The sequence below is a fragment of the Musa acuminata genome, chromosome BXJ3-8, assembly GCF_036884655.1.
Source record: "Musa acuminata AAA Group cultivar baxijiao chromosome BXJ3-8, Cavendish_Baxijiao_AAA, whole genome shotgun sequence".
In the NCBI taxonomy this organism is placed as follows: Eukaryota; Viridiplantae; Streptophyta; class Magnoliopsida; order Zingiberales; family Musaceae; genus Musa; species Musa acuminata.
Genome location: NC_088356.1, coordinates 50,905,840 through 50,932,856, shown reverse-complemented (window position 1 = coordinate 50,932,856; position 27,017 = coordinate 50,905,840). Strand labels below are relative to the sequence as shown.

Genomic DNA, 27,017 nt, shown 5'->3' with positions numbered 1-27,017 from the left:
GTCAATCCAAGGGAGAAGATAACTATCCTTTAGATATGCCTCATGGAAATCAATATAATCAATATACATATGTCAGTTTTTAGTAGATTTTTTAATAAGTAGAACCTTAGTAAGCCACTTGGGGTATTGCACCTCAAAAATAAATACAGCACTATTCTCTTATCTACTTCATCGTTGATGGCTTGCTAGCGATCGAAAGTAAACTTCTCAGACCTCTACTTCATTAGGTGCATCTCGGGTGAGATATTCAAGTGGTGGTCACTCCTGCTTTGTCCTCTTGTCTGATTTCTCATACCTGCTCGGGACCATCGCCTCAGCGGCTATATATTAATTAGCCCTTTGGAGTATCTTGGGTACTATTGTCAGCGGTCTCTTTATCAACGATCATAAGTGCCGAGAGAGTCTAAGCCTCATCATAAAGGTTTGTATGAGGAGTGATAGATGACCATCAACTATGCCTCGAATTTTGTTTATTAATCGGGAGATAAAATTCAAGAGCATCTCTTCATCCCCCTTGCCGAAGTCTTAGAAGGGTTGTTTCAGAGTGTCAAAGGCTTACATTCCCAATGGCTTGATGTGCTCGACTATGCTCGACTATGTCGGTATAGCCATCAAATGCCTCTAAGGTTGGGAGTTAGAAGTTGGCAAGTAAAAACTCCTCTTGGATCTTTTGAATGAATGGTGATCGACTTGAGGTGAGGTCGATTAAGTCTTGTCTCTTGGATAGTTGAAACTCTCGACGTATGCCCTCGAAGCGTTAGTACATCTACTATAATTGTGCCTAAAGGGTATCTTTCGTGGAGTCTATGGATTGTGCCTCGAACCCGAGTATGGCGAACCAAAGATAGTGAGGTTTGCAAAACTCCATAGTCGAGGATTAAGTTGCCCCCTTTATTAGGGGATTGATGGGTCTTAGACGTTCTTGGGGGGTCAGTGCCACATCGAGTCGGGGAATCTTATTGGCGTTGGTGATACTACGAATTATGATGCGGCTGGAGGCACCGTCGACTAGACTAGTTAAGGTAAATTCAAGAAGTTGGTTTCGACTAAACTAGTTGAGGTAGATTCAAGAAGTTGGTTTCGACTAGACTAGTTGAGGTAGATTTAAGAAGTTGGTTTGTATCATCCCCATCAATGTTTGCACTTGTTGAGTAAGGTTAAGAATGACCTCGATCTAGACAAGTATATGTGTCGAGATCATTTTTAAGTGAGAGAAGTCTAGGCTATTGAATAGATGCTAGTATCATATCGGGATATGCATCAAGATTTAGAAATGTTGACTACTATTTCCCATGAATGAATGTATTATGGATCGGGGGTGGAGCCTCCTCATTCGAATGCTAGTTGAGTGGGTCGACGGGCTAACTCTCCTATAACATAGACCCTTCTTCTAGTGTTAAAATATTAGGGGAAGAATTGATGATATCATAGTCAAGTTTATATGGTTTAGGTTTGTATACGTAGGAAGGGCGATGTGTCTTTAGAGCTCCCCGAGGTCCAAGGTGGAAGCACTCATGACTCTAGGAGTGACCTACATGAAAATCAAGGTCAAGAATGAGTTTCCCACCTCAATCCCTCCGATACTAAGTTAATCCGAGATGATGGGTAAAAATAATAAAAAAAATATATGACCTCGATTACCATGCTAAAAAATATTTTTTCATACTAAGTAAAATTAGAGAGGATATTCCATAGAATATTCCTCTAGGGGATAGCCTATAACCATATCTTTGAACTATTGTTCATTTAGACAACAATGAAAGACAACTTATAATCGTCTCTTTTGGACTTACATTCATGTGGGCAGACAAATGAAGTAGGTCTTATCCCCTATGCTGATAGGACTATCACATGTATATTTATATGTCAGATGATGACTGATTGATAATATTTTTTTATTATTAAATTATTTGATCCTATCTAATTAGGTAAAATATATTATAGATATAATTAAATTCTGATTATGATTATCAATCGATAGAAATGATGTTTAATTATGATAGGGTTCCTTATGAGATAACCTTGATACGATAGACTTTTCTAATTATTTATCTTACACACCATACTCTTGCTTATAAAAAGATAAAATATTTTAGGGATAAAATAATTGATTATTGAGAGATTATAAATCTTTTCTCATCTCCCATTATCCTTAATTCATCGTTCATATTTATTCGATGAAGGATAGGAAGAGAAGAGAAGAGAAGACAAGTATAACTTTTCTTGAGGATCGATATTCCTATGACTTTCGAATATAATGACAATGCATATATAGATCAATTAAAAACTTTCTAAGTAGTATCGAAAGGTACATATTATAAATTTGATGTATTATTATTTGATTTTAATTTTTAATATTAAAATATTTCAGTCATTTTACACCCATATAAAAAAAATAGTAATGCGCTCAAAATTCAATAATCTACAAATATACACGTTCACAATAATTTACAAAGGCCATACATTCCAAACATTTAGCTAATTCCAGGTAGCTTGTATCAATAAAAATTATAACGAATAAACTTTTATGATGTTTAATTTCAGCAAATGAAAAAAATATGTCTAGCAACAACTTTTCTTGGTAAATAATTGAATGACATATGTACTACATGTAATAAAGGAAAAAGAATAGTTTGAGAAGAGCCAGAAGTGAGAAGGGAGTGCTAATAGAGCCCGATAACAGAAACCCGAAATTTGGGTTCGGGTAAAACATGAAGTTCAACTCGAATCTGATCCGAAACGACAAGAATGAATCCTTGATACATAAGCTTGTCGGATTCGGGTCATATTAGTACATACTACATCAAATCCACAGCACAAATATTAAAGCAGCTTCGTCTTCTCGCCTTATCCCATCATATAATGACTAAACTACCCTCCTCAGCAGCAACCAGTGCTCCCATGGCGTGCATATATCAAACGCTAACACCAAAGGTAGGGGGGCACGATGGACTTTGAACAATCCTCTTCGATTAATGTCTCGGGGTTTCGTTTCCTTCGGTCGGCTCCGCCGGGAGCGCGCAAAGTATGTTCCTTCTTTCCTCCGTTTCGTCTTTTAGCAGACTCTCGTCTTCTCACCGACCGGCGATGCTCGCGAAGGCGTCCTCCTTGATGGCTTCCTTCTCCTGCTCTTCTCCGAGGAGGGTTTGGTCTCTTCCTCCCAATCGCCTCTTTCGTTTTTGCCATTCTTATCTTTAATCATGTATCTTTTTGTGTGGTTTCGGTTGAGATAATCTCTTGCTCCGGGCATCTGAGATATTTCCCTGCAAAGAATCGCGTGATTGATCTCGATTTCTTGTTTCTGTGTATTGTCTGTTTTGGTTCGAAAATTTATGCAGTTGATGTGTTCGGTACTGGTCGGATCTGACGTGTGCTTTTGAATTCGTGGGTTTTATGGCGGATCTGTCTAGGTTTTCTTGTTTGAATTTATATGCTGATACAACTATTGGATTATCTATGTTTTTTGGCGATTGAATCCTGTGGGGATGATTCGCAGTAGTAGCAGTGGTCGCTTCGACGAGATTTGCTGATTAGTTGTGATGGAAGTGGATCAGTTAGAAATATTGTGGATGAGACATCGATTACAAATAATCCACATTGTTAGTGTGTGCGTTCATTTGACTCAAGGATCTCACGCATTCATTGTGTAACATGACTTACAAGGGTCATACGTGAATTTCCTTGCAGCAAGGTTCTCTATGATGTTCAGATGAGTGCTTGAAGGCAAGTATGAGTAGATGGTGACAATTTTAGCAAATTACAAACTTGAGCATCCAAACGCAGAAGGGTTTTAATTTTCAAAGACTAGTGGACCAAATGAACAGAATTCATTCCAGTACTAGTCTTAGTAGCCACCCAAAAGGCCATTGCCTGGGCAAATAGTGGTTTAATGGACGTACAACATCTCTCTGAAAACGGGTTCCCATGATAAGAGCAACCATAGCGTCAGGTATGTGAGGTTTTGCAAGTATATCCCCTAGAAAGCTGGCATCTTCAACAATTTTCCTGGTTGTTATTTTGAGTCATAGAAGCTGTACTGAAGGTGACTTGTGGGGGTAGGGTAATGTACACTAAATGTCCCAGAACTCCATGGTGGCAGGAGCCACTTTTTTATTAGATGCTGTGCTGTTAACTGCTATTGTTGTCTTTGTTCGAAGGCTCTTCCGCCATTACTTGAGCTGGTTTTTCTTCCCGTTTGCTCATTTATGAAGCACACATGATGTTCACCACATAATGGGTTTTATCATTTTCTTTGTCTCGATATCAATGTAACCTCTCTTTCACAGATGAGAGGGCAACCCAGCATATGGACAAATATGAGAAAACAATGGTTTGGGAAAAAAATACTTTATGGCTTTGGTACACTAATTGTCAAACCTGTCAAAGTTTTGCATGGAGCTAATCATTTGTTGGATCTCCCTCCTTCCTTTTGCAATATTACCTCTATGGCGTCCTCATTGCAAATTGAATTGGTGAGTGTCTGATGTCTTTAAAATTTTGCTTTCTGTATTTTTGTCATTGTGTTTACTACTGTGTTGCACTAACCTGCCAGCTATGTATTTTGAGTTAATTTGAGATTTCTTCCATATTTACCTTTGCAATCTGCAAGTCATAGATCCCAACTATTGGCTGCCAGCTGCTTAATTTTCTTCACCTTTTAGCTATGGTGAGCATGGTGTCACTAGAGCCATCAAGTCCATTTTATGCGCTCAATTTTATTAGGTGTCTCTACAGTCATGTATCTATGTCATTCTTAAACTCATTGATAATATGTGAATAATTTATGTTCCTTAAAGTAACTAACTGTATGATCCTTCATTGTGTGTTGTCCTCGAAGAATGTCAGCATGCTCATCAAGTTTTTTGTTGTTTGTCTTATTATCTAGGACATGCGAAGCCTAGATCTTGCAGGTACTTCTTTAGACGCAAACACCTGTTATTTCTCTGACTAAAGAATATCCAAAAGTGATATAAGAAAAAGATTTGCATTCCTAGTCAAAGGTCACAAATTGAAAGGTTTCTTAAATAGGTCGATTTAGACTAACTCAACTAACAATTACATATGGTGAGTATTGGTGCTAAATAGCTTGTCATCTTAAGCCAATGAGGTAATGAGTGCTAAGAAAGGGACAAAGGTATAAGTTAGAGGATGATGATCAAGTTTTAGGGATCAGGATGGTAAATGGAACAGTCATTGAAAAAAATTTCAAGATGACAAAATAAGGAACATATGGCTGGGTTTCGGAAAATATTTTTACTGTTGGGTTTATCTTATTTATTTTTTTTATTATTTTATATCTGAATCTCTTTTGAAATTTTCTATTGCCTTGATCATATTTTTGAAATTTTATTCAATTGGTTTAACTGCCATTGCCTATTTTGAACTTCCACTGAGCCTTCAGCATCTTTAACACTTCTTACGTGGAATAAGATCATGTTTGTTTGGTGTATTATCTACTTTGGGGGAATATTGATAACTCGATTTATTTTTCTAATACTTTAATACATTTATATGGTTGGTTTGGCTCTCAGAGGAATATTGAATTATTCTGCCTTAAAAACAAATTGTAACTTGCTCTAGTTAAGGTCTTACATTAATCTTATTGATCAATATAACAAATACTTGTGGTGTCACACCCTTCACTTAGTATTCTGCTTAATAAAAAAGCAGAGACCATCATAAACTACTCTTGCCATGAGATTTACAGAGTAGTGATGACATCCTAACAATTTCTGGAGTTTTGACCTTATGATGTGCTCATGATGCTTTCTCCAGCAAACATAGTCTTTTAAGATTCATGATTTTCAATGCTTCTAAAAGTATGATCAAATCAGGTGGAATAAACTCATTTTTAAGTCCTAATTAATAAAAAATATGGTCGCATAATGGTTGGGATTAAGACTGTAATCTGCTTTTTGTATTAGTTGCAAACTCGTCTTTGGTAAAAGCCACCTTAGTATCCACTTTTACATTTAATCTCTACCTCAGCTTCTATCTCTTCCTGTCGTCACTTTGTCACCTACTGGGGTCATATACATTCATGATGTTAATATGTCGCACATTTTTTCAGGTGCAATGCCTTCAAGACAATTACGCTTATCTTTTGCATGACATAGATACAGGAACAGTTGGAGTAGTAGATCCTTCTGAAGCTGTACCTGTTATAAATGCATTGGAACGCAAAAATCAAAGCTTAACTTATATACTTAACACTCATCATCACTATGATCATACTGGTGGAAACATGGAGCTCAAAGCAAGGTATGGTGCAAAGGTATGACAATGACAAATTTCATTTTTTTTCCTATGCTTGAGACTAAAATAGACTCCACCAAAATGGACATTTGCTCTCTCATCTGATTATTGCCTTTTTAACTTCTCTAGGAATCTGTATTATTTTGGCAAGTATCTATTCCTTTGCATACTTTTGTCTTTTGATAGACACTAATTGAAGTTTCAGTGATGTTGGTTTTTGATGTAGTCGTTCACGAACAAGTCAACAACTGCTATAGTTGGGCTTTGCATTAACCAAACTGAGGTTTGAGTTTTCAAGAGTTGGATTCTTGGTTGGGTTTATGATGTTTTTGAGGAGATTCATATTGTGTTTGAGCTAATGAAATTTAATTATTAAACATATTCTGCCGAGGGGGAATAACGAAGTTTCTACAAAGAGAATGCAATAAAATACTGAGATCATGCACTATTTGTCACACCACATGATTTTTCATTAATTCTTCTGGTAAATAGTTCATGTTATCTGCCAATTCTAATATGACAGTTTAATCTGAATCAACACTTTGCAGGGTGGATTGATTTTGGTAGATTAGCCTGCCTTACTATTGGCAGTTAAAGTCAGTAAAAAATTTATCAAACTCACCTAGAGTCGTCTAAATTTTGTCAATTCTAGCCAATTTGATAGGCTGAAAAGAAGACAATGGGAGACAATGGGAGGAGCAAAAGGACAGATAATAAAAGAACGATGTGGAGAGAAAACTGGTTATAATTAAGAAACAAAGGAATTGTTATTATAGAATTTTTGCAATTCACTACAACTCTGAGAGAGAAGAAAAGAAAGCTGCCTATAACATGAATGCCCTCGCATAAAAGATACATTCATAATTTTAAGGATTGTCTGAAATTTATGGACTCTAGGCAATAGGGTTTCCATGGTGATTGCTGATTACTATGATTTTTTTAAAAAAAGTAATATGGAATATATGGAACTATTATAGAATGTGTTAAAAGTCCTAGATAGAAAGTAAAATGTAGATGTAACAGAATGGGAATTTTTTATTCTGCAAGTTTATTTGGGAACTAGACAGTGGTCCTATTTACTCTTAATGCATGGGTATGCCAGAAATGTAAGAATGCATTAATTATCCTGATAAAGTTTTTCGCTGTCCAATATTCTTGACTCTGATATGCTAAATATAGGTGATTGGTTCTGCCAAAGACAAGGATAGAATTCCTGGCATAGACATAGCCTTGCATGATGGAGAAACATGGATGTTTGCAGGCTACCAGGTTCATGTGTTGGAGACCCCTGGGCATACAAAAGGTCAGATCTATTTGGTCATATGAATGTTATGCATTCAATTTCTATGATATATCCCTCTTCTGCAGAATTTTGGCTAGATATGCAGAGTAATTCAATTTACAAAAGATATCTATAGCCAATATACTCCATATCCAATGTGTCATACAGCTTGTCTTCCTAATGGTGATATAAATATAGCTATTCTTTTCTTCTTTAATTTAAGCAGGTCACGTGAGCTTTTACTTCCCTGGATGTAAAGCAATATTTACCGGTGACACCTTGTTTAGCTTATCATGCGGCAAACTTTTTGAAGGAGACCCAGATCAGGTTTTCATTTGATATAATAAGTGGTTTTAATTTTGCAAGTATGCTTCCTGTTTTGGTAGCTTCAATCATAAACAAGACAAAAGTGGATCAAGCAACAAACAAGAAAATTTCCATCCATCAAATTTAAAATGGAAAAGAAAATAACTGATGCATACTTAATCCTGTATTTCAATGACTACCACCGAAGGATTTCTTGGACTAATGAAGTGTTCGCACTGGATACACTCATAGTTTGAATAGAAGTGCAAGGTTGATTCCTTTTTATGCCTGTAGTACATCTGTTTAAAATATTGACTGGTACATTACCATCTGTACAACATGATGATCAGAACACATCCATGTAGCCAAACCCTAAGCAGTTGGGATAGTTTGTTGTTCATACTTCATGGTACAGGTATCTAAGAGACCAGAAGGTTATCTTAGTGGCTGTGGCCTGTCTATATGTCCATGAGAATTGCAAATAATATGTGCTTGCCAATTAGAATTAAGTGCTCCATGTTGTTATGCTGACTCTAGTTAAATGATCATTGGCAAAGGTTGCTTCTTAGTTTTGTAAAATATGTATCACCGACAATTGTATTTATCCGTGTGCAGATGTTTTCATCACTTCGTAAAATTGTGTCTTTACCGGATGACACAGATGTATACTGTGGTCATGAGTACACTATGGTATAAAGTCATTTCTTATAGTATTTGAGTGGCCACAATATATGTAGCAGCACTGATGCTACTGTTGCTCTTGGCAGAGCAATGCTAAGTTTGCCTTGTCCATAGAACCCAACAATGAAGCACTACAGGAGTATGCAGCAGATGTTGCTCGTCTTCGCAGTAAAAAGCTGCCAACGGTAATTATGCACAACCAGTCTAAATTGTTGTCTTAAACAGTGATTAGATTTGTCCTTTTCTACTTAGAGTGCAACAGAAATTAAACTATATTTGTTGGCTCGATAAAGTGCTTTTGCATATTATTGCACGAAGCCTTTCAGTGTGAAATTAGTTTACCTATAATGATAAGCTCAATGTGCCTTTGTGATCTATCTTGAATTTAACAAGTGACATGTTATGATGTCCTAGATTCCAACAACGATAAAGAAGGAAAAACAGTGTAATCCATTTCTGCGCACCTTTAGTCCTGAGATCCGCCAAAAGTTGAATATTCCACTTGCTGCAAGTGATGCACAAGCCTTGGGCATCATTCGCCGAGCAAAGGATAACTTTTAAAGCAGTTCACGGGTATGTATTTCTGGAAAAATTACCTTTTAAGATCTGTTTAATGTTGTCAACTTGCATGTAATACGCTTGTGCTTCTACATTCTTGGTCTTCTCTTGTATCCTTATATGTTCTTCTTGACATGTAACAACTACAATGTCCTGCTCCTCCTACAGTCATACATATTATTGACATGATTTAAAAATTTGATTCTGTTATAGCTTCATTTCATAAAGCCCAAAATATACTTTGCATTCAATGGTCCAAGACTTTTATTTATGTTTTCTCCCTGCTGCTCCCCCAGCATATCCTCTCTCAAGAGGCTATAGTTTACTTTGATTCTAATATAAATGAATGGGAAAAAATATTAGCATATAACATGCTCTTGTACTGGGGAATAAAAAAAAACCATTGATTCTAATTCCAGATAAACTTGGTTGTTGTAGAGCAGAAATGAATGAACATATAATAATTGTTTTGCATTGCGAGACAAGCTTCAGTCGACTTTGGCAACTATTTATACTTTTTCTTGGTTTTTTTTTTTTCTCTAGCACCTAAGTGATCATTGCTTCTAATCTTCTGCTGCTTTCAGTTTTCCAAATTGAAATTTGTTTCTGGAACTTTTTCTTTGTGAACAATTTGAATAGTTGGTGAAGTCACTGTAATTTAGTTGGCTTCCCTGTGTCAGTCATATCAGTTGCACAAATATGAGACGTTTCTTCCATGGAAAGATTAAAAGCTGTAATGTTGTATCTTGTGCATACATTAATTCTTGGAAAGACTTGCTATGGTGCCAAAAATTACAGACTACAGACTGGTAGCACCAGCCCCAAAGATTTCCTCTTCAAGCTTTTTGACTGTGATTGTTTCACTTTCAGGTACGAGGAAAGATTTATTGAAAAGCTACCTCCTGGACTGAATTGTTTAAGCAGTTGTTTTATGAGGGTATACCATATTGTACAGGGATAATACTTTTGCAAACTCCCTCAACAAGAAAGCAATAGGAGCTCATGAGGAACATGTTCTACATGTGAATCCCATCCGTTCATGATGTGTTTTCACAAAGAGATACTTGCTAAGTTAGTGTTGCTATAATATCACTCAAGCTGAATTGAAGCAGATCTGTTAGCGACTAAGAAGACAGAAGAATGAGGAGATTTCAGGTAAGAACTCGCCTCGTGGATTTGACTTTTATAAATCAAAGTGTGAGAAGACTTGTTAAATCTTTTAGAACCAGCAATCAAACTGTGAGAGTGGATGCAAGTAAGAAGGCCGATTCAGGAACTCTTCCTCCCTAAAATTTAAGCTTTAGGCTCTGATATACTGTTGCACAGTTGATAGACCGTATTTTCCCCACCGCCTCTCCTGTCCCACGTTAACGTTAAGTTCATGATAAGGTCTTCTGGACTCTCTTTCTTCTCATGGGCGTTTTTATTCCCATCGTCTTTCATTTCGTTTTTTTTACACCCCCACTCGTCGTGCCTACGACATAGTAGTCTAACTCTCCTTACATTTACCTCCGACTTCTTCTACCTTTGTCTCGTTGTTTTCATATGGCGCTATGACTTTCATCATTTCGTCTTTCTCGATAAGATAGAGATTTTTTTTTATATACTTAAATTACACATGTCGTTATATTAATGATTTATTTTGAATCAATATATCATATAAGTAGATTTTAACGTTTGTCAACTCAGACTTGACGGGAGGGATTTATATGTTATGTTTTTTAAAATGTATGAGTTACTTTAGATACAAACAAAATCATAAGGATTTAAATGGTCTATAATCAAAATTACAAGGGTTAAACTGAATTTTTTTAATTAAAATATATATTATTATATTAATAATTTATTATGAGTTAGTATATCATTATTTTAGACACAAGTAAATCATAAGGTCGGTTTATGGTCAAAGGTTAAAATGAATTTTACCTCTTCGTTTTTTTATCCAAAACAAAAAAATTAAAACTTAACATATGTATAATCTTTATGAACCAACAAATCTAATTTAGAAATAAAGTCTCCCATCAATTATAATTAAAACTCAAATTCCTAATAAAATTTGATAACTAAATTGGTCGGACGATTGCTCTCAGGTCATATACGAGTAAAAGGGGCAGATTAATAGTCATTAATTGACATATGGTATCTAATAGGTAAGCTGACTAATCCATGATTAATATTTGGATTCGCGAACAATAGGATATGTCATTCGTGTCTTGGCTCGAGTCTTGATTGCGATTACCAAATGTAATACGTCAATTATTCCAATTGGAACCTTAAATGGAAGTGGATAGTCTTCATGAATCGCTGCGTGATTTGAACTTGCACCAGATTTTTCGGTTTCGGATTGAAGTGACGGACGCGGAGGCGCCCGAGGATCCTAATAAGTCCGACCCAAGTACCACCCGCACCCAAAAGCGCAACGCCGGCCTGTCGCACCTAAACTCGTGCCCTAGTCGCGTCTAGAAGCGTCCCTCGCGGTCTCGCAGGGCAATGGCTACCTAGTTCCCATAAGAAGCCACGGGCGACAAATCCTTCCCTTCGGTCTAGGGTTTCTTCCACCTGCCCCCTCCTCTCTCTTTCCTTTCGATCCACCGCATTAGCGTGGCCGCTCTCGGTATCTCCCCTCGAGAAGGTCGATTCTGGACGAGCCTTTTTTGTAGCCCAAGATCTTGTGGATTCGGTGCAGATCGTCGAGGGTTTGGCGGATCCGTCGATGCCCTTGAACAAGTCGGCTGGCGGGTCTTCGGACCTCCGCCGGCCTCCTCCGTCCAAGGAGCCGGAGAACGATGAAGCCCCCTCGAACACCCTCTGGGTGGGGAACCTTCCGGTTGACATCACCGATCCCGACGTGATGGCCGTCTTCGCCAAGCACGGCGCGTTGGATTGTACGACGATGCGCGGGTCGAGGAGCTACACGTTCGTGTACTTCCGGACTGTCGACGAAGCCAAGGCCGCGAAGGAAGCCTTAAAGGGGTCTATAATCCAAGGGCATGCGATGAGGCTCGAATTTGCCCGACCGGTTTGTATCCCCTTTCGTGGAACCTGAAATTGAATGCTAGCTAATTCGTCGCAAAAGTTGGTATAACTAGTTAAATCTATCATTTTGTTTGGCTATGCACACATTGAGTAGGTTTGTTTGATTTAATCTGTTTTATTAGGTTTCTATCTCAAGGTTGAATCTTCGTTAGTTTTGTGCCTCAAGATGGAATCAATCAATAGGTTACAGATTGTTTTCACACGAATGAAATCTGAATCACCTTCCTACAGTCACTAATAAGACATGGAAACGACGGGATAAACGATATGGCATGCTCCACTGTATGGTTTTCGGATATCAGTTTTGACTAACATTCATTAGTTATCTAGGGCATCAGTTAAGTAGTCAGAATTTTATTAATAATGGTTGGAAACCTGTTCATAACACTGGCTCACCCACATGTTTTCAGTGTTATCACAGACTACACGTTCATTTTCATGTAGCAACTCCATGACATGATATTTTTAGGATCTGATCAATTGGTCTATTGATTACAAATTGAGTTGCACGACATACACTGCCCTTGATTAACATGTAGTAGAACATATTGGAGAATGCAAGAACAGATTGATGCAAATTCCACCACTCTTAGATTGTTAAATACAACCATGCTCTTGATGTCATGTACTCAGTGGAGTAGCTTCATACAAGTCATGTATGTATTCATATACTGATTAAGATATTCAAAGGAAAGGGTAGAACTAAGGTTGCAGTCACTAACATAACACTTTCTAAACTAAGATGGAGGTCTTGGCCCTTGGGTTTTTCCACAAACTTATCACTTGTATTTTGAAGCAATTTGGAAGGATTTCAAGATGGAATGCTTATTCATTAGATTAACAAAATTCAATTAAATGATCTTTTACTCGGTGTTTGGCTATATCACGAGTCATATCCATGGCATTCAAAATATTTAACGTCGTTGTCTATGTTGGATAGCTGTAGTTCACACCCTGTTGATATTGACATTTCTACCTTACATGTCAAAAAATTTATAAATATTAGAAGTTGAACTTTCTTTTATTGAAAATGCAATGATTTGTCAAGAAATTTCAGTATAATTCAAAAGGTTGTGTCTTGGGGACCAAAATAATTCAATGATACATTAGAGAACTGTCAAAGTTGTCAAATAATTTAGTAGAATCTTCATTAATAATAATGTACTGACGATCCTGCATCTTCCTATCTAATATCATTTTTATATTTGGACAACTAAAAGAGGTTCCATTTGAGGTTCAAACTGGAGATTGAATGCAATACATGATCATCATGTTTAAATTTGGAATTATCTTGGAAGAATTCTTCAGTGACTGACATATTGAAGCCAATTCTTTTATGGCAATTTTTTGACGACTCAGAAATTAAACTATTTCATTTTTCAGGGTGGTTTTGTGGTAATGAAATCAACCAAAAAAATATTAAACTCATAAAGATTATAAAACAAGAGATGACAGCAAACTGTAGTTATATTTCACTAATTTGCTTCCCAAATATGCGCATATGTATATGCCTTTTTTGAAGGCAAAGTTTAGGCTATGGGTTGGTATAAAGAATGGGAAAGATAACTTTGTTTTATTATTTTGTAAAAACACTTGAAGGTCCATTCATATTTTTGCTGAATACAATTGATTGCTCATTGTATAATGCCACTAGTTAATTTTTGTTTCATGATTTCTAAAATATATTGTTTAAAGGTCTATATTATATAACTTGAGTTGTTGTGTCTCCAATTGTTGCAATTGAAGATAAGAGAAACTTTTACAAATTTTCTCAATTTGATTATGCCATTGATAAATAGGATGCTTAAACTTTGACATGCTTTCGCTATCACAAATTGAGTTAATTATTTTCCTGCAAATGGTCAACAGTGTATTATTCAAATAGTTATTATTTTCTCAAGCTTAATAGCATAGCCAAAGTAGTATGAAGGGGATGCCTGTCATGATGCAATGTGAAATGCTGGAAAAATGTGTAGCAAATTGAAAAATAAGTTTGATGCCCTTCATGGTGCCATGTGAATATGTGGAAAACTGTGAAGCAACTTGAAATGAATAGTTTTAGTGATCCCATAAGAGTTCAAAAATGGTTCATTACATAAAGCTGGACATTCTTTACATGACATGGGCCCTACTTCCTTTATCATGCCAATTTAGTATGAAAGAATCTTGGCTGTGCAAAATCGAAATTCCTGTTAGTAAGTACAACTAATGGGAAGTATTATCTATGGTGATACTCGGAGAAAAACAATCATGGACTAGCCCAAAAAGTATGCCCTCTGTGCCTAGGTGAGTGACTCAATTTAGGCTCTGGGCTTCCCAAGTGCTTGTAGGATGACCCAGGGGTCCTATACCCTTGGTGCCTCAAGGCATACCAAGTGCTCACCTAGGCTGGTCTTGGCGACCTAATCCCCTGGGAATTTCTGGATGTTCCAAGCACTCACCTTGGTTGGCTTGGGCGACCTAAACCCTCAATCCGGCCCAAACACAATTCTCTCTTCCTTTTGGCTGGCACCAAACTTAACCCCACATCCAGTGTTGGTGCTGTTCCCTAGCATTTTTGTCATTAATGTTGCACTGCTGGTTACGTCTCTCCCAGTTTGATAAGTCTCCTCGTTTCTTCCTCTCTTTTCTCTGACTTCCCTGTTTCTTCCTCTTCTTTCTCCCCTCTCTTCGTGAGTGTTCCGCCATTGCCCTCTTTTATCTCTTCTCTCTTTCCCCTTCTTTTCTTCCCTTCCACTGTGCAAAGTTGGCATCCCCTTTGCTGTAGTCTTTTCTTCCCTCTTCTTTCACATCACATTTCTCTCTCTTTTTTTCTCTCCATTCCTTGCTCTCGGCCAACACCCACTACTACCACACTCTCCCCTCCTCTTCTCTTCCCCCTCTTCTACTCTCCTCTCTCTATAGCCAACAATCAACCATCACAGTCACACTCCCTTCCCTCTTTTCATGTTTGCTCCCTTTACTCCTTCCTTTTCCTTCCCTATTATTTTCTTTCTCTGTGCTCTCCATTGTTGCCCTTTCTCTAATATCTCCGCTTCCGTCTTTTTATCTCCCCTCTATCCATGGTTTAATTGATCAATCTCATATGGTAATCAAAATTACATTGAGGTATAAAGACAATTGAAGGTACAGCAGAAGAAAAGGAATCATGGATGGAAGAACCATTATTTAAGGAATGCAAAAGACACTAAAGTTGTCACTTTATGTTTTATGACACAACAACTAAAGGTGAAACCTTTGGACAACGCAACATCAAGTTGGGGAAGGTCAAAAGTGGTGCTTTAGAAGGAAAGCAAAGGGTTATATGAATGAGAGCAAAACACAAAAGATTGAATCTTTTGACCATTTATTTGATATTAAGTTCGATCGGTAGATGTATCATTTTCTATTGCTTTGTTATTTAGATATGAATGAATTTAATTTTTATTTTGTTAGAGGTGTGTAATTTGGTGTTTTGGTAATAAACATCTTGCATATTCAACAAAATAAAACTCATGTATGGATTGAAGTTCTTATTTGATGATATAATTAACAATAAAGGTAAACACATTGCATTACTTGGATGAATGCCCAGGTAACTAAGTGCATAGCATGACAGCTGGTGTTTTTGACTATAATGCCGTAAAACAAAAAGTACTTCTGATCTTAAATGCATTAATTCACTGTTAGTCAAATGCTCTAATTTTTAAACATCAAATTTTGTACTTCCAAAAAGCCATGCAACAACTTCATAAAACTGATTTTTACGTCCAACATTTGCTACTGATAGATTATTGGATAATGACAATTTCCATATGTGAAAATACTTTTATTTTAAATGCTTCATATAAATGTCTGAATATTTTCTTTCTACTTATAAAAAATTTCATTTGCTGATCATGTTGACATATTGATAATAGATGAACTTATTAGTCACTTACATAATAACATCCCTGGTGTATGTTATTTATTGATAATGGTCTTGGTTGATGAGAGCTTGAGTGAAATTAATTATAAACATGAGCTATGAAGGTAAGCCTTAGAAACTAAAGGTTTTAGATTAAGTAGGACTAAGACTGAATATATAAAATGTAAGTTTAGTGATTTTAAAAATAAACAAGAGAATATAGTTAAATTGGATGGACAAGAAGTCTCTTTAAATAAAAGCCTTAGGTATCTTAGATTAATTATTCAACAAGATGGAGAGAATGGTGAATATATTATTCATGGAGTAAAAACAGGATGGTTAAGATGACGATGACATCAGGAGTCTTGTGTGATCATCGAATGCCTTTGAGATTAAAAAGAAAATTTTATAAAACAGTTGTGAGACTAACAATGTTTTATGAATCTGAGTGTTGGACAGTTAAGACATAACATATATAAAAAGTTTTTGTTATCGAGATGAGAATGTTGAGATAGATGTATAAAGTTATTAGGAAAGATAGGAAAATAAATACTTTTATTCGTGAATAACTATGTATCACTTCGATAGAAGATTAGATGAAAGAAAATCGTTTAAGATAGTATGAGCATATGCTAAGGAGACCTCCAGATACAGTAGTTAGAAGATGTGAAATTATTAATGTTAGTGGTATGAGGAGAGGTAAAGGAAGACCTAAAAAGACCTTAATAGAAACCATAAACAAAGATTTAAGTATTCTGAACTTAACTAAACTTATGACTCTTTACAGATATTAATAGAGGCAACAGATGCATGTAGTCGACCCCAGATAGTTGGGACTATACATGCCATGTGATCCTAGCATGTTGTAGTCTTTTAGTAGCTTCAGATGGCTAGTTAAACTTGTTAGAATCTTTAAATAATGTATTTTCTACAAGTACCATCTTGGATGTAGGTTGACATTGCATACGTTGGGATCTTAAATTGTTTACAAGCTTAATAGGCTAATATTAATTACACATATCTTCAATTTTTAAGCTCCTCTCTGAATCTGGGCATCCTTTAGCTTATTATTATTTTTGCTGCAAAAGTCGCACTGAAATTTTATCAGTACTATGAAATTATATTCTTTGATGTATATACTTTGATGCATGTTAACAGCCTCTTTAAATATTTAAAGGTAAGGCTGCGTATATTGACCCTTCTCTGACCCCGCATTTGCGGGAGTCTCGTGCACCCTATATACTTTGATGCACTAGCAATTTTGTTTGCTTCGTGACTGAGGAAGTATCAACTGTTGTTAAGTTTATAGACTTAACATGGCTTTCGATCGTAGCTGATGGCTCACAATGTTATTGCTTTAACTTGAAGTCTTGAAGAACTTTGATTTTCAAGCCAGAGTCCTTTAACATCCTATTTCTATTAAAAAGGGACATACTAGGCTCTTGCCAACGTGGCGTCTGGGAAGGATTGCATATTTTTGTTGATAATTATGTAGTTGTTTGCTTTATTTGTATGTTATAGGCCAGAGAAGCAACATATGTGTTATTTAAATCTTTAATGACATCTGGTTCATTTGGTTAAGTACAATACGTTACTTGTTTTGAAGTTTATTGGAGTTTCATTCTATTGTTACTTATGCTATGTATGCATTTCACTGTATTGTCGCATTTCATCATCAAAATCAAAATATTCCTTCCTTTCTTGATGTATTATGGATGGAACCCTTTTAATGCTTGGTAACTGGTACTGTAGATTGCTCTGAAGGTAGTTGTCCATGTTATTACCTATTGTTAACAATGGCTTGTATTTGTTATTTAATCAAGAGCAAAGCGTCAAGATACCTGCTTGTCTGATCAAGATAAGTGAGTTCAAACGACACTGTTCTTTTAGCAAAAAAAAGTACGGAATGATAATTTGATGAAAGCATATTCTTTTCATATTCTGATGCATCGATTTGTTGAATCGCAACAGTTACAAAAACTGCTGCATGTCATTATGCTTGTGGTTTTCTTCTTTTTTCTCTTTTTTTGTTCTCACTGGTTTTCTGCTTATTTGCAGTCAGAGAAAGCTGACATATTAGAACTGAATGCTAGAAAATATAATCAAGTATCTGTGTATTTAGTGAGCTTTGTGTTTAATTTTCTGGTGCAGCCAAAAGCAGCTAAACAGATTTGGGTTGGTGGGTTTAATTCATCTATATCAAAGGAACAACTTGAAGACGAATTTTTGAAGTTTGGTAAGATTGAAGACTACAAGTTCTTCAGGGATCGAAACTCAGCTGTAATTGAATATTACAAATTGGAAGATGCCATTGCTGCTCACAAAAGCATGAACGGGAAGCGGTTAGCTGGTGAACAAATACGTGTAGATTTTCTGAGATCCCAACCTCCTAGAAGGGTCTGTAGCCTGGTGGTAGCATTACTTTCTTGCTTCTCAGTTATCTTGATCAAGGATTGACTAGCCATATCATGGGTTATGACACCAGTATGGCTGCATGCCTAGTGTAGGCATTGTGCTTGAATGGAAAGTACCATAGGGCATGGATGGCATGTGCAATCCTTTATCTTGATGACTTTGCATTTGATATACATCCTTACGATATTTTATTTATGTTTTTTCCTCATATTAATCCTGTCATTAAATAGGATTGGTCTGACCGCTATGATTCAAGGAACGGATACTTGAGCAACCGAACATTGGAACCAGTAGAACGATCTCTGCCTCCAGATGACTTGAGAAACTTCCATAATTCTTCGTCCCTTGGGTCTAAGAGGGATATGGTACATTTGAACAAAAAACCTGAATTATGCTGAATATTTTGCTGACTTTAGTTGCTACATACTTTTTTTTTAGGATACTGATTTCATTTTGTCATTTTTTTTTTGTCTAAAATTTCAGCCTCATGGAGTGCGGAAAGATGGCCATCCAAGCAACATTCTGTGGGTAGGATATCCACCTTCTGTTCAGATTGATGAGCAGATGCTTCATAATGCTATGATTCTTTTTGGTGAAATTGAAAGGATAAAGTGTTATCCATCGAGGCATTATTCTTTCGTAGAGTTTAGAAGTGTGGATGAAGCTAGGCGTGCTAAAGAAGGTCTTCAAGGTCGTCTTTTCAATGACCCTAGGATACAGATCTTTTTTTCAAACAGTGAATTTGCACCTGGTAAGGATAATCTGCCAATGGTCCCTTCATTTAGAGCACATAGACCTGAGATGTTTTCAGATGAAGGGCCTTTTGGACCTCTGGAAGTCTTGGGTGCTGGACGTTCAGTCACCTCAAGTAAATTTTCTGGCTCACTACATTCTAATGTTATGCCTGGAACAAATATCTTCACAAGGTCATTTGGACCACAAGGATTTGATCTTCGCCATGTGGAACCTGAGTTCCATGAATTTGGTGCTCTTGCACCAAATTCTCTTGATGTTGATGCAAGCAAATCCATGCCGCCTAGTTGGAGACGTCGGTCTCCTTCAGCACCGGGCATTCTGCCTTCTCCTTCAAGTGTATTTCAAGCTGCCCGTCCCATGCCTGATGGATGGGATGGGGTTGACATGAGAGATCCAAAAAGGTTACGGGTGGATGCTTCTCCCACCAATGATGGTTTTCTTCTGGCAAGGAGGGTTGATGGCAGCAGCGTTGGAGATCATCCCTTTGTGTTTTCTCATCCTGATAGAGGTGCTTCAAGCCGAAGTCAACTTGGTTCTGTTCTTCACAGTCGTCCTAATGTGCTTTTTTCTGATAAAGACTACTGCTGGCGTGGTGTTATTGCTAAAGGTGGAACTCATGTTTGTTATGCTCGTTGTATACCGATAGGAAAGGGCATCGACCTTTCTTTGTAAGTCTGAGCTTCTCATTACATGAGTGAATTGATATTTACTGTGACTATTGTGATATGACATTTTTTTGGCAGGTCTGATGTTGTCAACTGCTCAGCCAGAACTGGATTAGATATGCTTGCAAAACATTATGATGAGGCGATTGGTTTCGACATTGTCTTCTTTCTGCCAGACAGTGAAGATGATTTCGCCTCTTATACAGATTTTCTACGGTACTTGGGCTTAAAAAATCGTGCGGGGGTTGCAAAGCTTGAGGATGGTACTACACTATTTTTAGTGCCTCCATCTGATTTCTTGACCAAGGTATTGGGTGTCAAGGGTCCTGAACGTCTCTATGGTGTTGTTCTGAAAATGCCGCAACAATCAACCAGTACAGTTGTGCAACAATCACAACTAGCCATTCCTCCCTTAACATCCCATCACATTGATCAGCAGGAGGCACCTAATTTGCAGAAGTTTATTTCCCGCAATGATGATCAAGCATCGAGAGTTGATTTTAACCAGTCCTTGCATGAGGAGGTGGCACGTCATGCAGCAACTGAAAAATTCCAGTTGGCACATGGGGATGAACAACGCCTATCACAATCAGCTGCAGTGGACCAGGAAAGCAATGCTGCTGCTTCCCAGTCGAAGGTTTCCTTGACTCCTGATCTGATAGCTACTTTAGCTTCTCTTATCCCTGGCAACATTCAATCATCAGCTTCTGGTGCTGTTCAATTGCCATCTAGCTCCACTGTGCGATCAGCTTCATCTTTTACCTCTACGGTCCCTGATGGATCTGTGCCATTTCAGAATCGAAGGCAAGATAACCAAATTACTCTTTCTGTTACTTCCATGGAGCAATATAGTATGCCACCTCATCTAGGACAAAATTTCAGTCACCAGGCACCATCGCTCCCTCAGTTCCCACCATATATTAATACTTCAAATGGGGCTGACCCCCCTACACAACCATTACTTGGTATGCTGCAGATTCAAAATCCTGCTACTAACATGCCACCAGCTCCTCCTGTTTCGACTAGCCTGTTGAATAGTTATGCAATATCACAACATGGACAATTTGCTGCCACCCAAAGCAATCAAATTTATCAGCTTGATACTCCTCTTACATCTCGTGACAACTACGGAAGCTTACCAACAACAAATGTTGGTGATGTGTTTGGTTCGATTGTCCAGCAGCAATCGAGACTTGGTTCTTCATCTGCTCATGATCTCATTGGCAATATACCTCAGCATCAACTTGCCATGCCTGCAACAAATGATAAAGGGAATATGGAGATCTCTAACCAAGGGCAACAATTACAACCTGTTCTAGCTGGTTCTAGCCAAGGAACATCCCAAGGTGATGCTGACAAGAACCAGCGATATCAGTCAACACTTCAATTTGCTGCTAACTTGCTTCTACAAATTCAACAACAGCAGCAAGCAAGTGCTCACACTGTCCAAGGATCTGGAAATCAGCAGTGAGAAGTAATTCTTGGTGTCAGGTAATATTTTCCTTTGGTTGTGTGATTAAAGGATATGCTGAAGTTTTATTGCTTACTTTAGTATATCACTTTCTTCTGCTATTTAGAATTAACTGAACTAAAATGCATAGTTTTCTCTTTTGATTTTCATGTTTGTATTTGTTACAGTCCATGATTTGCAGATTAGCTATCATTTTGGTTTGACCTTGTTGCAAATTTGAACTAATGAATATTACTTAATTGAAGTTTGAACAAAGATTTTAGGCTTTATTTTAGATTTCACAGGTATCACCATTTTATTGGGGAATGAATATAGTTCCTTTGTAAAACCTGATCGCAGCAGTGTTATTCAATGCAAAAATTGCGTTAACCATGTCTGAAAGTTAGACCAGAATTGCTATAAGGTTCCATGTAATATAGTAATCATTATATCAATGTAAAGCTTGATTTTGGAGAACAAGTATGGTAACTGATGTCAATTGGATGTTTTTGATGTCATTTAAATGTATGCTAGTGCTATCTCAACTTCATAAGAAGCGATATATCATTTTGTAGATTCAGGTCGTTTATAATAGTATCTTGTGGACATGGTGAAGATTAATTAAGGTGCATGTTTCTTGTTGAATTATTTGACTGGTTGAATATTCTTGGTTTTAGTCACATGCTTTAGTTTATCATCTCCATCTAGAGAATGTGATTTATGACTTCCATGTTATTGCTTTTTTATTGCTATTTGCTAGTTATTTCCTTTGTAATTTTGGAAAAGAGATTAGATCAATTTGCATTTATTCTAGTTGTTCAGTCCAAAATTATTTATTTTTATATGCTTGGTCACATAGCCTGCGAGGTTTGATATCCATTAGAAATCTGTAAATTTTGCATACAAGTTGGGATATTTATAGATTTTTGTTATTGTTAAAAAAACTCAAATTTATTATATAGGGATTAAGTTTGATGCCATGGACTGCAGTAATTTTTTATATAGCACAAGTTTTTTCTTTATTTTTTACACAGTTGAGTAAAGAATTAGGATGATTTATGAAAGCTGGTAAGGCTTGTTTTGCTTTTTGTACAAGTCGAAGATTAGTGCTTAGAATAACTAACTATTCAGGCTAGTTGAGGAGCGTATAACACCAAGAGTCCATGACTGCAATCTATCTTGTCAATTGCCACAGTACAAAGTAAGTTTTGAGGTCACTTATCTTGGATGTTGTCTCCCACATATCATTGCATAGCTAAGACCAGGCTAATTGGCTTACTATCAGCAGACCAGCCAAAATCATCAAGAAATGCTGATGGGCTTGTTTAGACAGCTTGCATTCTGTTGCTCAAAACATCTATTTAGGATGGTTGAACAGTTATTGTGCCATGAGCGAACCACTAATGTAGCTAGTTTTCCACTTTTTGGCCCAATTACTATAGACATATGTTCTACAAGTTCTAATAGGTTTGTGGGCAAGTTTAGCTCTGGATATTTAATTACTATTTAATCCCCCATATCTCCTATGGATGTATATAGTTGATTCTTATGTCATAGAAGTTACAAATGGAGTCATGGCATGCATGGTCTATTTGGGTTGACTCCTAGTAGTCATCTTTAGACATTTTGATTGTGTGGAGATGGAATTATGGAATTTAAATTCAAGTCAAAGCCTTTCCAGTAGTTAGGCCTTTCAAAATCTCCTTTGAATTTGCTGTCCGGTCCGTAGTTAATCCTTTCGGGGGTTGTGATTGTGCATTGGCTCCTTTAGGTGCAAAAGGAAAATTGTCTAGCAGTTTTACCTATTTGCTATTTGTTGCGACTTGCGTCCACTTAGCTCCCAAGTGGAAACAAATGTCTGTAGGAGGAATTAGGATAATCTCACCAGATTTGTTGATATGCTTATCTTAATTTTCTGGTAAGAGCTCATGTCTGTGCAGTTACGTTACTTTGTTGTCTTAGTGTTCGACTTCGTGCATTTATAAATAAAAATGTTCGTCGGGACTTCTTTGTGTTTGCTGTAAATAGGTCAGCAGTTTTTTGTACAACATTGTCTGTTTCTGTTCCTTGTTAGATGTGGGAATTTATATTCTTTAGATCATGTATGTTAGTAATTGTAGAATACTCTGTTATCATTTACTTACAATAGGTTATGGCAAAATGAAGGGTTAGAAAGTTCGAGGTCAAATTAAATAGTTCTTGCATAATTATAGTAGCATTCACTACTTTATAGTTAACTGATTTTTAATTAAAAGTTTCTCAAGTGCTCATTTCATACTTTGTAATTTGAGTTGCAAATTTTTATTCAGTAACAATTAGGGACTCTCTAACAGCCTAAGGTAGTTGGTATTTTGTTATTACCACAAGGATATTGCTCATGGCATGATTTGAAAATTGTACTTAATGATGTTATTGCTTATCTTGCTTGTTATATTCACGAGTTCTTCATAGTGTGTTCTCAAACCAAGCGGTTGCTTGGGACACCTCATTCTAAGCCAATCGACCATTCATTCGTGCTTCACGATTTCGAATTTCCAAGTATGGGAAAGATGTTGACATCTTGAATCAGAGTTAGTTTGTTGGCTGGCTAGCGATGGTTTTGACGTTCCCAGCGGTTAGGTTTTCGTTCCACGATTTCACGTAAATTTTCACCGTCTGCCAAACTCATGGTAAGCCATCATCCAACCCGCTAAAGGTGTTCTGTTGTTGTTTTCAAATTCCTAGTAGAAGTTTACATCATGTGTGACGGGCGCTAAGAATTCGGATTTCATATTCGTATCCCTCTATCGAGACGTTCATATTTCGGTCTTCTTGAAATCTTACTCTTTTTACAGAAATATTGCGTATAACCTGCAGTGCAATGCAGCAACAAGCTAATGCATGCTGCCCGAATTGTGATTGTAGGAATACTACTGACATGGTAGGATCCATGTTGCTCTCCATCTATCATAGAAGCCAACTTGCTTAGGTTGTTTTGTGCGTACTGGTAACATTGCCCCTCGTAACAGTCATCGTCATATGTTTGCACACCCACAACTAGCATTCAAGGCTTTGCTTGGTTCATGTTATTGTAGACACGACTCGTACAACCTAAGCCTGATGATGCTTCGAAGCTGCTGTTTCCGTCTCACTACTTTAGCCTCAACTAGTAAAATGCAGTTTTTCTTTGTTCTCTCTCTCTCACACACACTCTCTCTCTCACGTGCATGGTTAGTACAAATCTAGTAATGCATGGCAATATTTATGTTGAATATATCGTTAATAATCATATATAGACTTGGGCAAAAGCTACAAGAGGTCGGCCGTGGGGGGTCTTAAAATCTTATTGTATCATTCATTCGCTGGTTCTGCCTCGTGGTGCGGATGTCAACGTCAAGTTCGCCGACTCGCGTTCAGATCCATTTGTTGGAACTCAATTAACTATTTCTTATTTACTATGCTGTAGGGAATCATCGTCGCTATCCCACCACCATCCATCTGCAGTGGAGGGAACTCTTTTTGTTGAAGCCTGGCCGTGGCAACCTTGTGAACGGAAGTGGACAATGTCAGTCTCTTTCTCTCTCTTGTTGTTTCACTGTAAGAATAGGGAAAAATCTTTCGCTAGCTTGACGATGACGACGAGGATGAGCTATCTGCTGTTGGGTTTACTGGATATGGCGCTTGCCCGAACCAGAGGATGTCTTTACCATTTTGTCGACGATTTTGTTTCTGTTCATATCTCGCTTACCACATCGACGTTACTTTGTTCAGATTTCGTTGGCATCCGCTTCAAATTATTCACATTTAACTTTGGACAATAACTTGGTGACGTCCAGGTGTCTTCCATGCGTATCTCATGTGCTCCATCAGGCACTCTCCGAACCGAGGGTTCCCGTCTCAAATGCATTAAGAATTAATTGGTCGACACAACAAACATGTTTCCAGGGACGCCTCTTTTCCTTTCGTGTGTTTAGGGTGCGACGTGTGTTTACTTTAGCAAACATAGCGTAAAACAAAAAAAGCATCAATGATACAAGCATAGCATCTGTAGTTAGATGAATCGATCATATATCGTATGCAAGCAGCAGTGGTTTCATCAAGGTTTGATGAATCAGTCGTTTCATCAAGGTTTGATGAATCAGTCATATATCGTAGACGAGACATTTGTGGGCCTCGAGGGCGAGGAAATAACGATACGAAATCACAGTGTGCATGGTCGGGATATCAGAAATCTTGACTCATTCATACCTTCGTACGGTATGTAATGTCTTAATGCAAGGAGTAATTTTGTATAAAATATTAAAATCATATCAAAGGGGCCTTTAAATTTTTTCATATAGCCATAATTTTTCTGCTTCTTATCTAGAATGCGGATGTAATTTATAGAGCAAAAAGTCTTTTGTGTTTAGCTTTTATGGAAAAGTGTATTTTGTAAATCATCTTCCTAGGCTAATTATAAATTACCCCTATAGTTAGTTGTCTTTAGTATCTCGTTCCTTACATTTAAAAAAATTACATTGGTATCTCACGAAAATGAAACATCTAAATTCATTTATCATAACATTGTCGATTTTACCAACGAAAACATAAAAACAAAGATAGAAAGAGAATTTTAACGTTTTGGTTGGTGGTGGGGGTCGACGTTGGTAGTGGCAGACAACGACACTATTAGGGGCTGCGAGTAGCTATTGTGGATGAGGAGAGCGACGGCGAAAGGTGATGGTCGCTTGGCAACTACGTCGACGATAGGTACAACGGCATCCTCAGCGTCAAATTTTGAGACTCACATTTTTTTACCGTCGTCGGGTGCTCAATAATCACTCGCCTATTGGCCTTCTAAAGCTTATATTCCCAATCGATGACAACCACAACCAATATAACTCCTCATTCGATGAGCCCCCCATCTCTTCTTTTTCTTGCTTATGTTGGAATTGACGCGATGGCGAGGGGAGCAATAGGAGCTCTGATTACCCTAGCTTTGGGTCGAGCGATCTACCCAATAGGTCAACTATGAAGCAGCCACCATCTTTGTTGTAGACAACATTATGACTACCACCATTTGCATTCAACATTAATGCAATTGCCTAGTGGTGTCACTGGCATCGACGTCGACACAGATGGTAGTGACCGTCGCAATTAACCCATTAGACATATTACTTGATCCAAAGCTGGGGTTGTCGGAGCTCCTACCACTCCTCTCCCTACCGCGTCAATTCTAACGTGGGCACAAAAAAGGAGAGATGAGGAGCTCATTAGGAGAGGAGTTTTATTCATCGTAGTTGTCATCGATCAAGAAGGGAAGCTTTGGAAAGTTGGTATGTGAGCGATTGTCGAGCTCCCAAAAGATGTATCCACCGATGGTAGCAAAATGTGGGTCCAAGAATTTAGCGCTGAGCACATCATTGTACTTGTCGTCGACGCAATTGTCGAGTAGCCCTCACATCTCGTCGTCACTCTCTTCATTTACAATAGCCACCCACGATCCCTAGCGATATCGTCGTCTACCACCATCAAGTAGTTTACTAGAAGGGGTAATACGTAGTTAGTCATCATCTTTTTTTTTTTTTTTTCAAATGCCCAAAATATAATTTAAAACTGAAAAATTCTTTCTATTTGGATTGGCAATTCCTAGTTTTTTTTTCCTTCAATCTTGGGTTGATGGTTATCGATAGTGATGATGTCTAGATCTATCCAATTTGATTTGGGTCTGCGTATAAAGAAAGACGAAAGACTCAATATCAATCGGAT

At 37.4% G+C, this 27,017-nt stretch overlaps 2 protein-coding genes across 5 annotated transcripts; both read left to right on the top strand.

Moving 5' to 3' along the window:
• Positions 1-2,899: 2,899 nt before the first annotated feature.
• Positions 2,900-10,193, top strand: LOC135644445 (probable hydroxyacylglutathione hydrolase 2, chloroplastic). Of its 3 annotated transcripts, none has more exons than XM_065162005.1 (9): positions 2,900-3,144; positions 4,287-4,472; positions 6,071-6,274; positions 7,435-7,558; positions 7,764-7,864; positions 8,459-8,533; positions 8,611-8,709; positions 8,939-9,097; positions 9,953-10,193. In XM_065162005.1, exons 1-8 carry the CDS (start codon positions 3,028-3,030, stop codon positions 9,083-9,085), a joined length of 1,053 nt encoding a protein of 350 aa, XP_065018077.1. In that variant the 5' UTR covers positions 2,900-3,027; the 3' UTR covers positions 9,086-9,097; positions 9,953-10,193. The 3 variants fall into 3 exon arrangements, with proteins under 3 accessions (XP_065018077.1, XP_065018079.1, XP_065018078.1); XM_065162006.1 differs by having other exon boundaries at positions 3,011-3,149; XM_065162007.1 differs by lacking the exons at positions 8,459-8,533; positions 8,611-8,709 and having other exon boundaries at positions 2,962-3,144.
• A 1,373-nt stretch (positions 10,194-11,566) lies between these two features.
• LOC103995717 (flowering time control protein FPA) lies at positions 11,567-25,039 on the top strand. Of its 2 annotated transcripts, none has more exons than XM_065161572.1 (6): positions 11,567-12,101; positions 18,156-18,416; positions 18,650-18,784; positions 18,903-19,843; positions 19,919-21,331; positions 24,736-25,039. In XM_065161572.1, the coding sequence occupies exons 1-5, from the start codon at positions 11,796-11,798 to the stop codon at positions 21,309-21,311; spliced, it is 3,036 nt and encodes a 1,011-aa protein (XP_065017644.1). In that variant the 5' UTR covers positions 11,567-11,795; the 3' UTR covers positions 21,312-21,331; positions 24,736-25,039. The 2 variants fall into 2 exon arrangements, with proteins under 2 accessions (XP_065017644.1, XP_009414660.1); XM_009416385.3 differs by having other exon boundaries at positions 11,568-12,101; positions 18,156-18,401.
• The last annotated feature ends 1,978 nt before the right edge of the window (positions 25,040-27,017 follow it).

What these genes read in the sequence shown, in the direction of transcription:
- LOC135644445 (XM_065162005.1), top strand. Translation starts at nt 3,028, where the DNA reads ATGTTCCTTCTTTCCTCCGTTTCGTCTTTTAGCAGACTCTCGTCTTCT. An exon ending in CCTCATTGCAAATTGAATTG is followed by an intron (nt 4,473 to 6,070) that starts GTGAGTGTCTGA and finishes ACATTTTTTCAG; the next exon opens with GTGCAATGCCTTCAAGACAA. An exon ending in GACCCCTGGGCATACAAAAG is followed by an intron (nt 7,559 to 7,763) that starts GTCAGATCTATT and finishes TAATTTAAGCAG; the next exon opens with GTCACGTGAGCTTTTACTTC.
- LOC103995717 (XM_065161572.1), top strand. Translation starts at nt 11,796, where the DNA reads ATGCCCTTGAACAAGTCGGCTGGCGGGTCTTCGGACCTCCGCCGGCCT. An exon ending in GAAGGGTCTGTAGCCTGGTG is followed by an intron (nt 18,417 to 18,649) that starts GTAGCATTACTT and finishes GTCATTAAATAG; the next exon opens with GATTGGTCTGACCGCTATGA. An exon ending in TTGGGTCTAAGAGGGATATG is followed by an intron (nt 18,785 to 18,902) that starts GTACATTTGAAC and finishes CTAAAATTTCAG; the next exon opens with CCTCATGGAGTGCGGAAAGA.